Source organism: Athene noctua, chromosome 8, assembly GCF_965140245.1.
Source record: "Athene noctua chromosome 8, bAthNoc1.hap1.1, whole genome shotgun sequence".
Taxonomy (NCBI): domain Eukaryota; kingdom Metazoa; phylum Chordata; class Aves; order Strigiformes; family Strigidae; genus Athene; species Athene noctua.
Window position 1 is genome coordinate 14,828,675 of NC_134044.1, and position 14,533 is coordinate 14,843,207.

General features: G+C 35.5%; 1 protein-coding gene across 1 annotated transcript in view; it reads right to left on the reverse strand.

The window, feature by feature from the left end:
* Positions 1-14,533, reverse strand: part of LOC141963383 (uncharacterized) — a 56,601-nt gene that overhangs the window by 25,588 nt on the left and 16,480 nt on the right. Inside the window, exons 3-4 of the mRNA XM_074912673.1 lie at positions 9,808-10,021; positions 828-1,056 (exon numbers count right to left, since the gene is read on the reverse strand). Coding sequence (XP_074768774.1) covers positions 828-1,056; positions 9,808-10,016 — 438 coding nt within the window. The 5' untranslated portion in view covers positions 10,017-10,021. The remainder of the gene's footprint in view (positions 1-827; positions 1,057-9,807; positions 10,022-14,533) is intronic.

The following is a 14,533-nucleotide window of genomic DNA, read 5'->3' on the forward strand; positions in this document are numbered from 1 at the left end:
TCATCTTAGACAAGTAACACAGTCTGCAGCTTCTTATCTCCAGTTAAATCCAAATTACTTTTAAAGAAATGCTGAATGCTCCTGAAATTCCCAGAAGTTAGAAGCTTAGATGTCATTCCAAACCTTCTTTATGAATTCTCACTGCCCCAGATTCAGCCATTCATTTTTATCTGTATGGTGATAATTAGGCATTGATCCCCCCTACACCGTATTGCCAGAAAACCTTGTATCAGCTTCAGTGATGGTTAGATCAGGCCCAGGGTACTTTACAGAAATTTCTTGGCCAAATCAAATGTCTTATTACACAGCGGATGAATTTAAAACACTATGTGTTTATGTGACCAATAGAATACTTGATTTTAACAGTTTCATACTTCTTCCCTGAAATTTCTAGAATAGGGTAAAAATTGTGCATTAGTAATTTCTTAATTTTGAATTAGTTGATTTATTACTGCCTTTATATATTTTTATTTTGTGCTTTTGTGAAACATGTATATGCTGACACAAGGCTGAGTAAAAAAAATAAGGAAAAAGAGAAAAAAGATCTTAAACCAAGATTGTGACGTCAGAAATAAATAACTTATTGCATTAGAAAGAGAAAACGAGAAACCAAATTCCTCCGAAAGGCACCCTAAACCAGCCATGTTCTGTGGAGGATCAAGGCAAGGTAACAAAGGTGTTGGAGAAGTAAAATGGGCAGCAAATGTGACTAAATTCAGAGATTAAATAAAACCTAACGGTTATAATTAAGCATAAAACCCAACAAACCCATGCTTTGAATGTGAGACAGCTGATGGCCATGAACTGCTTTGAATGTGGCTACTCACAGCTTTTTCTGAAGAGGGTGAGGAGAGATGAGCAGCTGAGCACAGGACAGCAAACCACAAATTCATCTCAGTTTGATGCAACACTTGGACTGTTGGTTCTTTAAGACCTTGTTCAGATTTCATTACAGTCAAGAAAGCTAGCAGGTGCCTTTGCATAAAAGTGTTGAGCAGGACAGAAATAGACTTAATCATGGGCTTGGATGCTCTTCTGTGTTTCAAGTTGATAGTGCTGAAAATGAAGGTGATACAAGGCCTGTAGTTACAAGGTTTTGAACGTCTAAACATTATTTCACAACCTTTTTTTCCCTATCCAGAGTGAGTTTTTATAGTTTAGCCATTAATCTCATGAAGCAGGAATTTAACATGTCAGTGCTGACAGACTGTTAACTATAGCAGCAATGATGAAGCTTCTATAATATTAACCTTTCAAAAAATAAAACTGCAATAATGATGTTGTTTCCATTAGACCTTTCAGATCACTTACAAATTATCTGGAACTCCTACTGTTTATTTGTTTTTACTTTAGATTGTTGCCCCAAGCACTTAAATAATTGTAATAAAATAATAATAGAATTAAGATTAGATAAATTAAGTGGAAATGAAACTGAATACATTTTCCGTGACAGCTGGCAAGTCCCATTCTGTGACTGCTCAGAAACAAAACTGGAATTTTTATGACAGTAGACAATAAGGCGATCGTGTACAGGATGTAACCCAATGCTCAAGAGGAGCAGTGTGTAAGTGACACATCAACAAAACCAAACTTGTTTCATTTATGTACTGTTAATTACCATAACTTCCATAATCATGGACATCTGTTCTCCCTTTCTCATACATGTACCTATACACAGATAATTGCCACTATCTATTGGTCAGAAAAGCATAGAGATAGATGAGTTATAGCATATAATTATATATATGTATAGATATTTTTACTTATATATAGATATGCCCATCTCTGTCTCATTTATTCCTGTATCACTTTGCAAGTAATATTTATTTCTTAAACTTCACATCCAAACTATAACTAGGCGTCCTTGCATAGATGGAGGGACATTATACAAAAGAACGAGCAGACAATTTTTAACTAATCAAAAATTAAGTCTGACAATATTAGTGTAGTATCTTTTGTCATGATTTTTCCGAAACATTGTTTCAAAGGACTTTTTTTTTTTTTTTTTTTTTTCCCAACCAGACTGTAAAGGATTATCAGCTTTAAAAGAGTTGCATAGTTCCAAGAGAAATAGCCATTGGTTTATTGCATTATTCAGTTACAAGAGAGAAACAACCAATACACAAATTACAACCCTTAATAGAATTTTTTTTCTGTTCAGTCTTGAGTACTTAAGGGTGATATTTCTTCCATGAAACACTTTCTGATTGCCCCTTTTCAATTACTATATTTTTGGAACTTTATGAAAGAAGCCAAGAAAGTTAACTGATTTGCTTGAATTTCATATCATTTCAGTGTTTATTTTTGTGCCTTAAGTCTGACAGTCACATGTCTTGTATATATAAATTAAGGATTATTCAAGAGCATAGCTCTGTTTGAAGTAACATTTTATCATAAAGAAATGGAAATACCTGCATATGTAAGGTTAATAAACATCCTTTATATTGACAAATATGTAATATTGTGAGATAGGTAAAATCAAATACAGTCTTTAAAATATATTTTTAGAAGCTTGGAGATCTTTGAAGGCTATTGATACTATTATTTTTTTACTAACGTTATAAATTTTGAAATGAACATGAAATTGTACACCAGAAATTAATTTAAAATTTCATCATACCTAGTCAACGGGCCTAACTTTGTTTGCATTTCTGTTAACTGCTCTTGGATGACAAGTCCAAAAAATTGTTATGATCTTTTTTCTGTACGTGTCCTGGATAACACATCCTGGGTTAAATAACACTAAACTGCAGGTACTGTATTACTGCTCCCAGTTTTGAGAAGGATAATTCATTAAATCAATCTACTTGTCCCTTGATTAGAGGAATTCCTGCAGGTCACAGAGAATTGCTGCTCCATGTTCAGTCATTTCTAGAAAGACTATTAATTGTACATTATTGAGATCTAGATATTTACTCTATTTTCCCATTCTCCACCCTTTTAGTTAGTGTTCTGGGATTGTGCCACCAGCTGGAAGGACCTGGGGAGATCAAGATGGCAAGCAGAGCTTGCCTTATTGAAAGTAGAAGAAACTATTTCCAGACTGCCAAATGCTTATTAGGAAAAATGAGTATTATTTTCATACTCTCATTCATCAGTGTTAACATTATTCTGATTTTGCCTTTCTATGTGTTTCTATTTGTCTTTCATCTATAGGATCTTAACAGAAGCATATCTGGGGGACAATATAGTGCATTGAATTGTTAGATAAAATAGTGCATAAATGAGCTGTCCCACACAGAAGAAAACAAAAATTTAGCAACCATTCTCAGTTAATGAATTTGGGAATTATTCTACTTTACAAAATGCCTCTACATGATCAGGAACAAAATAATTTTCAATCTGAAACTTTTTATTAATTATTTTCACCAAAAAATCATTAATTTATTTCATTTAATGTTTTTAAAGTATTTAAAGGATCTTCTTATTTGGGACAAACAAACTTTAAAGTCACATTTTTTTCTATCTGTGTAATAATAAATGCATTTATTTATTTATTTATTTTCAGCCTATATGGAAATAAACTTTAAAAAATGGTTATTCATATTGACTCACCTACAATTCAGTTTGACAAATGGCTTACAAGCCTTGATAATGAATATAACTGCATCTGTATACAGTTCAAAGGAGAAGGCATTTATAGCTTTTCACTTCGGTTCTCAGTACAACATTTTAGCTTTGATAATAAAATTCCACATCGAAGCTTTGCATTGCTAAGGCACCATTGCTTCTACAAAGCAGGCATCGTGAGTTAAGTAATGACTTAAAATTCTAGCACTAGACTATTCTTTTGAGTGCTTTAGGAAAACAGACTTCTGAATCTGGTAGTCTTGCTTTCTACTATCAAGCCATAGATCAGTACCCTTGCAAGGTGCTGAGCACTCTCACTTCCCTCCATACATCCAGGGAAACTGAAAACTTACAGCACCAGGACCCTCACTGTCAAAACGGCAAGCCCAGTATAAACTCCAGATTCATCTTTACACCTGAGCAAGACACAGACCATAAAAATCCTGCAACTGTTGGCCATTCAGTCTTTTGTTCTGTGACAGTCATCACGTGGTGCTGGATATTACAAAGAAAAAAAAGAACAAAACCTCTACTGTGGAGTGTATGATAACCTACTGGATATTTCTTCCCTGTTAGCCAGTTAAGCAGAAGATTAGTCTGTACCCTGAGGCCTGAGGATTTAGATCACATCCACACTTTTTTTTTTTTTTCCTTTCTAATCTGTATCTGTTTTCAATCTCTAGTGTAATAATCTAGTAATGTATTCATTCAAATCCTGTGAAACTATTTATATACTGTACTTCTGTTGTATTTCGTTGGAGATAAGAAAACTCAAAGGACCACCACTCAGAAAGTCAAGTCATCATTTCATGGTCCCACTGTGCCCATGGAGTTAAGGGGCAAATTCTCTGCTATTGTACACTGGTCCATAAGGAGGTTGATGACAACAGGGAAGGAGAGAATGATTGGGAAATAATGACATAGTATACTGGTTTATGTGTCCTGAGGAACAGGCCCACTGTTTTAAAACAGTAAATTGTTGCTCAGCCTTTACACCTCCACATCAAGAGTCTGATATACACTGGAAATAAATAGAAGACAATATTTGAGGTGATTCTGTGGTCTCTAAAAGCCAAAGGAGACACAGACATAGATATGTAAATAAAGCTATAGATATAGATGAAACAGATCCACACATTTAATGTTTCTGCTGAGTCAAACAAAGGAGACTGAATTTGGTTCATACTAATCCATGTACCACAACTTTGGAGGGGAGCAGAGGGCTTTGATTTTATTTCTGAGTTGGCTTGTCCTCTACTGCAAAGGAGAAAAAAATCTGAAGCTAATTTACTGAGCTGCAAAGCCTCCCTCCTCCTCCCACTAACTGAAAGTGTGCTAAAGTAAGGGCTGGTAGAACAAGACAGATATGACTGGGTATGAGTGGTCTCTGACCTCGTTAAAACTAATGCTCTGATATATCCTGTATGCTGCACACTTTACACCCATTAAAATCCAGATTAACTCCAGGGAAATCAATGTCGCTTTAGGGTGACTGAAACAGAATATGTTTTTTTTCTAATAAAACTTTTGCCAAGTAATATTAGTATTAAATATAGTGTAAGCTCATTCCTTTCAAAATGTAGTGCCTCCTATGAACACTTTTCTGAATAAAAATATTTTATCTTTTCCTTAAAAATTGCTGTATTGGAAAGAATTATTTTTTTCCTAGCACCTGCTTAATCTTTTGTTCCATAGATAATTTCTCATTACCCAGGTGTCCTCTTATGGAACCACAGAAAGATTGGGCCTAGTTTAAGTGTGAAATAATCCTGTTGCTTCTATCTGAGAATGAATGAGTCCAGGATTAGATCAGATAAAACACACTTGAGGTAAAGTGCACAAGGTGGATTATATGGGAAAAGAGGATTTAGTGAAGAACATATCCACAACTTTTTGTTAACATAGAGAATGGTAGCTTTTGTAAGCAACATTTATGGAAACTCAACTGGAGGTTTAAAAGCTATGTCTTTTGTTGTACATTTCTCTGCATACATTTGCTTTGTAGTTGGTAGCTTTAACTTTGGAAGCCATGCTGGGCCTTGACTCATGTTCATTTTGTTTAATGAAAAGCTAAGGATGTACTTTTACTCATAGATTCTTGTTTTGTTTTCTTTGAAGTTTATTAAGCCATCCAGTAAGATGGGAGGTTCATTAGGTTGTTATTATCATGGCCACAAATTAAGCATCTGTTCCCTGGGGAGTTATAAGCTTCAAGTGGATGTCAGGGCCATACTTATTACAATATTTACTTAATTACCAACTTACTGCTTCTTGTCATATAAAATACAAACATGGACTCTGCTGTCCACGTTAGACACATACTCTCCACCTGCTGAATGTTTAAGATCCACTCATTCCATTTAAGCTCTGTTTTAAAGTATGCACCATTTTTTTTGTAAAACAATAATTAAAAAAGGTAAACCAAGAACAATTAAGCACAAAAGTGAATTTAAGATATCATCAAGAATATTCAAAAATCATATGCTATCTGACATTACCACTGATTTTGGTTTCATATCTCAGGATGTTGGAAGCTTCCAGTACCAACAAATGCATAAAAAAATTAGCTAATCATAATTTGTCAAAGCACCTCAAAAGTCATCATGTAAGGGTGTTTTGTCATGTAGCTGGTTGGAGATCACTGGAGTTGATAGCTCTCCTCTGTAATAAAATCAGGCTTTTCAAGGCTGTAGCACATATCTTTTATGAAAACTCAGGGAATTTCACATGAGAGGCAAATGTGCCATAACAAATGTCTGAAAGTCACTCTTCATCATAATTTTGTTAGTTTTTTTCCTCCTCTTCAGTGCTTTAATTATCTAATGTTGTAAATAACAGAATTACCAGATCTTCCCCTGTCTAGTCTTCCAAAAATGTCAAGCCATATAAAACTGAAAATGTTATTCCCTCCACTCAGACATGACTTGTGTAAACAGATGTGACTGTTGGAAGAATGTCAACACCACCCAACAATGTCTCTATTTTTGGAAAATTCATGTCCTTTTTTACTTCAGATGTTACATTTGGACTTTACGTTTATTGTCTGTCAAACTCATCACTGGAATGCTATCTACCATGTAACTAACACTTCACTGCAAGGCCTTTCCATATCTTATAGACATAACTCCAAATCTTTTCATATTTCATAGACATAACTCTCACTCTTCTAGTAGTATACTGTTTGACATGGTCCATTCTAGCAGCCCTTTTCCCTGTAAAGAAATCCTGTAATTATTTAACTTTGACAAATCCTTCCCTGGAGATGCCTGTGTCTTCCCCAACTATGGAAGGAACACAGGCGTCTAAATCCTGGTCCCTCAAACCACAGCACATGAATAGCCTCCATCATTTCTATAAATTCTACTTAATATAAGAACACTATTTTAAAATCTAGGTTTATGCAACCCCCAATTTTAAAGGAATAATGATTACATCCAAGCCTTAATGCTTTTCTGGTTTTCTCATCAGAATAAAAGGCCAGCTTAATGAGATAGTCACCTACCAATGAACATGACTTCTGAAATAAAAAATATTACTAACTTGTTTTGAAATTGTCAACATGAAAGATTTAGCTTAATAAAAGAAGCCATTTTCCAGCTTAAATGCTGCAAGGAAACTTTCGATAGTTCTGGTAGATCCATATAACCATTTTCAAGTAAAATACTGAGATTTTGAGCTCCAGTGTAGAAGAAAGATGAAAAACTTTTAGGTTCCATCTTTTGTAGAAAATATCCTAGAAATAAGTCTTGCCTAGGAAACTATATACGCTAAATACAAAATCTAATACTAAAGTGCTTGATGTGCATTCTTGATGTTTATATTAATTAGCAAGAATTTTGAGAACTTTTCCTTAAAAAAGTAAAAATTAATATAAATATCTGAAAATATGATGATATCAATATTTTGGTGACCAATGAATCTCAGCTATTTTAGGCTAGTGTAAAATTCAAACCATCATCCAAAAAAACCCCCCAACAACCCAGCCTTTACATCTCTTAATCTTCCTTGTGGGTTTTTTTAGAGTTTTTTAAAAACTTATACTCTTTGCAAAGATGACCTTAATCCATTTGCCATTCAGTTCTGCAAAACAAAGATTACAAAACATTTACAAAATTATCTTACAAAGCATTAAAAAATTTGTTAATAATTTCATTCTCTTTTGAAGGATGAAATGATTTGAAAAGTTTAAATAAACTGATTAGTTTCCATCTTGTCATGCAACAATAATTAAAATGAAAAAACCAACAATGTCAGTCATTATTTCAGCCATCAGGGACTCCATTATAATTTTGCGTAGGACCAGACATTAGTGAAGTTATTTACAGTTATATTAATGTCATCAGAATATGACTCTTCCTCTGAAGTGTCTGGGATTTCTCAAATCTACTCAAATACTGGGAAATAAACCAACATTTTATATAATCTATTAATGATTATAGTAAAATAATAACGAAAATATTCTCTGGTGAATTTTATTTTTTTACATTTTCTTAAAAATAGGTTTGTGATTAAAAATAATAATCTATAATTATATCCACAGAGCTGTTTTTTTATCCATGCTAACAAAAATATGGCCATGCTTTCTATGAAAAGTGTATTTCGCCATATGATGTGCTGTAAACAACATGTCTTTAGGCTATTTTTGACCTTTAACCAATGGGAAAGGTCTGTCTAGTTGATCTCATCTAACTACACAGCAGGTACAAGGAATTAAACCAATTTAGATTGAGCCCTGGTACAATATCAAGTATCAGACAATGTTTTCCAAAAGGAAATACTTAACAAGTTTGTAATCCATTATTATACTTATCTAGTGAAAGAGGTAAAAGAAAAAAAAAATCTGAGCTGTGTTCCACAGAGTGGAATCCCAAGTAAAAAATTATGATATCACATTGTTTGTAAAAGTTGGCAAGGAAGGCTGTTATGAGCAAATTAAAAATAAACAATCTACTCCGGTCCTACACTGTGTCAGACTGCTTATAAGGTCACACAAGAAAAGTAAAACATTAAGTAGTTGGCTCCAGCAGCCTTAAGATATTTGCCTGACTTTCAAACAAAACTGTGTTTTTCACTGTGAGAGCATAGAACGTAACAATAGTGTAATAACTCAGGGTTTTTTTGTTTAAATGAAGTGGGTTTTGATACTAATTATGTCCTGAACAACACAAGCATAATCTAAGGGGACAACTTTGGTTTTGGTAACAATGCAGGCCCCAAACTGACAATTCTGGCTGCGATAGAGCCTGATGCCTCTCCAGGGCGCTGCAGAAAGAGTTGAGCTGCTTCATCAAGGGACTGGGAACATGGGATACACACTGCTTTCTCAGCAAGCAGGAAAACCAACAAAATGATTCAGGAGGATATGGTGTCATCACGTGAGGAAAGGGTGTATATATTTGGGGAATATTCAAACGTTTAAAACTGGAAATGGAGCATAATGCAAGCCACTATAGAGCAGATGCTAAGCTTGAAGGGCTCTTAGGAATGCATATACCACATTTTAATTTCACCTCCTATTATTATACTAACTAGTCACAAAATGGCTTCTTATTTATGCAATATGTTATCTGTAATGTCACTTAAATTGAATAGATGAGTGCCTTCTAATAATGTATGTTTACTTCATGAACTTGTGGGCAATTACATTGTAATTATGTCTTTTGTAGGTCTTTTTTTGCTGACACATAGTGCACCAGTGCATTTTAAGTGTAATTGCAGTTCTCCCTACCATTTAGGAAAGCTGAACATTGTTAAAGGTTTGTAAATTACCTACACTTAGACCATAGGCAACTAGGCAAATTAAATGGCAGTGTCAGTAATATTACAATGTAAATTGGTGCCAAGCATAATCCAAGGTAGAAGCATTTTTACAGAATAATGTTTACCTAGCACCTCAAAAAAATGCAACAGAAAAAACAGATACTCCCAAACTTGCAGAAGTGCCTATTTCTGATACCAGAATAAACAGATACAGTATACATACCTATCAACTATCAAAAAAAAAAAAAAAATAGTTACATACACATATTCTGTACAACACAGTCATCTTATAGAAAAGTATGCCCAAATGCCAGTATATCAGAATGCCATCCTTCCCACACCTCAGGAATAGTGCTTCACCAGCAAAGCAAGCAAATATATTCCTAGCAGCCTGTAATGCCTGGGAGGGAGGGAGACCATCCTTTGCAGTGGAAACTAGATCTTGACTACTCCCTTATTGTGAGACCTTGTACTCACCTGCACAAAGGAAAGAAGCAACCAACCTCACTGACTGTGTTTGTTCTTCCCCCTTTCCTTAGGGTAAAAGTATAGCACTGTGGGGACTTGCGGGAGCACGTGGCAAGGGGATATCTGTGTGTCATCATCACCATTTCAGCTTCTCGACAAATCCATGGAGCAGATCCACAGGTAAACTCAAAATTGGGGGTCCAGTGATATTTAACCATGATCCCTGCAGCAGGAGGAACATTTTAAGCCTAATGAAGAGAGAAGAATCCTTTATCCCTGTCCTTACTCCTGCTGAGCAGTGAGCTGAATCCCCTGGGTGACTTGAAGAGCAGAGGTAGAAAGAAAACTGTCTCTTGTCATGAGCATGAGGCCATATCTTCTACAGATGGGACACCAGGACTGCTTGACTGGCGCATAGAATTCTAAAATTAGGTTAATACATTTTCAGTCTGATGCTTTAAACCTATTCTCTGTGTGCTGTATCATGATTCACCTCAACATCTGGATCACAAGATTGCATTTCGGTTTAATTTTTTATCTACTTTGAGGATAAGCCTGAAAGCAAAGAATATTTTTATTTGCCCAGCTTTTGTAATAATTCATGAAGCACAATTACAAAAATACAATTTTTTTACTAGAGACATGACATACTGGTGTTGTTTTCAAGAATAGAAATTTGGAGAGTTGCTGGTGTTTTTACTATAGGAACATGAACTATCATATGCATGGACATGTCACTACAGAATTTTTTTAAAGTAGATTTATGTCGCCCTATGGGGCTTAAGGGGATAGTGATTATTATACACTGAGAAATGTGCATTTAGCTTACAAAATCAATGTCCCACAGAGGTGACCACTCTAGAAAGACCAGCAACATCACTTAAGTAAATTAATTTTGAAGTACTGTCCTGTCACTTCATGCCTCTAGGCCAATCACTCACTGGTGGAGACATCCTAGTTTTGGATGAAACCAGCTCAACCATGCAAACTGTAGCTACTGCATGGGAATGAGCATCTGGGATTGACAGCTCACAGATCTTGGCAATAGAGGCCACAAGTCCAATGACATAATTTTTATTTAGAGCAAAATCCTACTGGCGTTTCGGTAGCATTCAATCTTCAGTAAGTATTTATCAGAATAAACCCAGGAGGACAGATACTGATCTCAGTTGTCTTCCTTGCAACTTGGAAGTAGCAATGGAATTACACCGGTGCAAATCAGAATCATATCCTATGGCTGAATGCAAAAATTGGTATGATAAAATGGAAACAATCACATTGCAAGCATGTGCATCGTAAGGTCTCTCCTGTCCATTCAGAGTTGCCAGGAACTTTGAATTCCTCTTTCTATTGGTGTTTCTAACCAAAAGCAAGAAAAGCAAAATACAGAAAGTGAAACAAAACTGCGGAGTGGCTGGTAGCCACTTCCCCATGATTAGCTTGGTCAGAAAGAAAGAGGCTTGCAGAGCAATGGCGTGACATGGACATGCCTGGCTTTACAAGGGGCAGTATGCAAAAGGCAAAACACACAGTCATTTTTAGCTACTGCGCATCTCTTGTCTTCTTTTTGGTTTTCTAAATCCATGATAATCAGCAGGACATACTGCTTAAATTAAAGGCTCCTTACTACAGTCTTACTAGGAGCTTTCTGTGTGACCAACTGAGATGGTTCAACCACTCCTGGCACCATCTCTAGTAACCTCTCTTTGGCTGGAATATACCTACTCATGCCATAATTTAAAGAAGTCAATTGACTTGTTGAAGACTGATGATTTGCACAGGCACAATAATAATCTCATGTTCACAGGCCTCTCTGTACCTCTTCTGCACCACTTTTGTTTTCACCTTTTTACACTAAACACAAAAAGGTTTTCAGTAAACACCAGTGCTAAGTGCTATTCCCTTTAAATGGACATAAATTATTCAACTACTGCAATTATTGCAAAAATGTAACTTTTAATTTGGGGAGGAAAAAACCCTTAATTGCTACATTCAGTAACTATTCTTCCATCCTCACAATGGATTTAGAAGAGAACAGCAAAGAAGTGAGGAATCCTGTTGCCAAACACAGCCCTTAAATTACCAGCTTGTCTATGGAGCTTTCTACTTTAATGCACTTAGGGGGAATAGCTCATCACTAATGATTTGGAAATACAGGTCACATAGATCCTCAACTCAAAGTTGAACAGTAACCTGAGTTTTAAAAAACATGTTATGTCTCCTTCCTCTAATACATATACAGATTTAAAAAGAGTCATATTAATAACACCAAAATACCATGCCAAGCGCAGTGGTTTCCCTACAAACTCTATCACCTGTTTATCTCTCACCCTCAGTACTAACACTAAATTGGGCCTCATGAATTATTCATGGGGGCCCTCTAATGGGATAATTTTTCCTGGCTAGCACTGACACTAATGCTAAGAAAAATCTCTTGACATTAATCTTGGGTTGAAGAAAGCCCCAAATACCTAGTTTTCTTCTGAATGTTCCCTTTCCTCCTATTTAACACATTGCAGAAACCAGTCATTCTGTGGTGCTGTTAAGCATGAGTGTGGGCATGGGAGGGTAGAAGGGAAGCTATGAGGTCAGAGAGGGAATTTGTAACATTAGGATTTTCACATTGGGAACTCTGGGTCTGGTCCGGCTCACATTAAATTTAAACGAAAGTTTCTCATTGCCATTCCTGGATAGCTGAATCAAGTCCCAAGCCTTGCTTTTTTTTTTTGCACATATGCATAATCTCTGAGGGAAACAGGAATATCTGCTTGAAAAAGATGAGAAAACTATGAATCTGTAACTGCATTATTTTAGTTAAACTGCCTGGAGTTGATTAAAACCTTTTTTTTTTCTTTTTTTTTTTTTTCTCGTCCTCATTTGTTTATAGCTATTCTGATGATGAAGTGATTCAGGGTATTTTCGAGGGCTGATTACAGGAGTAATGGGCTTTGGTCTTGCAATCGCAAATACGACCATTGATAGAAGCATAAGAAGCGCAAAGTAGGTTTTGGTATGTCCTAAAGACAGAGTTGTTTTTAATTTATGCACAAAGAAGACTCCTACAAAATATTATCCAAATTACAATCCCTCCCTTAAAGAAAAATCTCTTTAAGATGTCCTGATATAAAAAAGTATCTATCTCAGAGAACGTGAATTACAGTCTAAACTGTAGCTTGTTAGCTAGTACTGTATGATAGGGATCCCTCCTCCCTCAGCATACACACTCCTTTGGTCATAGTGATAAAACTACTCACTTTCCTCATTTTTCTAAAATAAAATACCTAAAAAGCAATACATTTATTTTTTCAATTGTAGCTTTTTGACATCTATAATGGTTTTGTGTCTAAATCTGACAACATTTGTAACAAACTGAAGTGACTGTTACTGCTGGAATGTGTCCTGAAGGCTTTTTCTGTCGGAGGAGATGACAGTAACTTTTCCCATGCAGATTAAGCTGGTGTTTACAGATTTGCCCTGGGTGTGCATTTTTATCCAGCTGTGATCAAGTAACACTGCCTGATGAGTGCCAGACAGATCTCCTGATACGCAGGGCTTGCATGCCCATCACTTCTGCACAGAACGTGGTTCTAATCTGGACACCATGGCAAAGATCAGCTATTATTTGGTTTTTATTTTCCCTTCATTTATATACTAAGGCAGATTACTCACATGAGAATGCAAAAAGCTTAATAATTTTAAAATCTCGCTGCCATTTTACAGAAAATAGCACTATGTGGATTTAAAAACATTTTTGTTCAGCCTTCCTGTTCCCTACACAGAGCCCTAACTGAGGGTTTTAAAACAATAAGCAGTAGGGTGGGTGTTTTCATAATTTAGAATGTAGGATTTTTTTAAATTGTTTTTTCCTGATAAATATCTTTACCTTACATGCTGTAATAATCTGTGATATGGCAAAATATAGCCTCAGTAACATATAACCTTTTTCTCATCAATGAAAATGTGAGGTCAAGAGCTTGTTTGCCTTTGCAGGACCTGAATATACACATTAAAGAGATACTTTGAAAGTATCAGTGGTTGAATATTGCTTTCTCAGAACTCCTGGCTATTCAAGCTGGGAGGGAAGAAGTTCTGTTTCCTAACATCTGATTTCCTGTTCAGAATCTAATTCATGAAAAGATAAGGAAAAAAACCCCACACTATCCTTTTAATTTGAACCTAAAACATATTTCTAAATATTAACAAAATTAGCATTGCCTGAAGTACTAGTGACTTATTTCACATCCACTGTGTGGTTTGAAGATCTTACTCTGGCATATCTGTGTGTTTTTAGTAACACCTGTAAAAGGACTGCTTAAACTAGTGGGTCAGATTCTGCTGTTTCATCAGCATTTCTACTGCTTTCAAAGACCAGTTGATCCATATTTATGTTGGTTTACGCAAAAATAACTCTTGCCATTCAGTTTCCTGTTTGCTTCAAAATCCCATGCAATTTGTAGAACTTTCCTGCTCTAGTTCTAATTCCACTACAGGCAAGTATTAAGAAACTGATCCTCCATTCCATGCAGCAGTCAGCTCTGTATCATCTAATTATCCTTACAAATTGCAAGGAGGCTTTTTCCAGAAGCCAGCAGTGAGAAGGCACACATTAAATATAAAAATTAAAAATTAAAAATCAATGGTTTCTACCAAGAGCTGGTGTAGATAATTTTTATATTGGCTATACAATTTATATTTGTGCTGATGTCACTGAAGCTGCAGAAAAAACAGAGGAAAA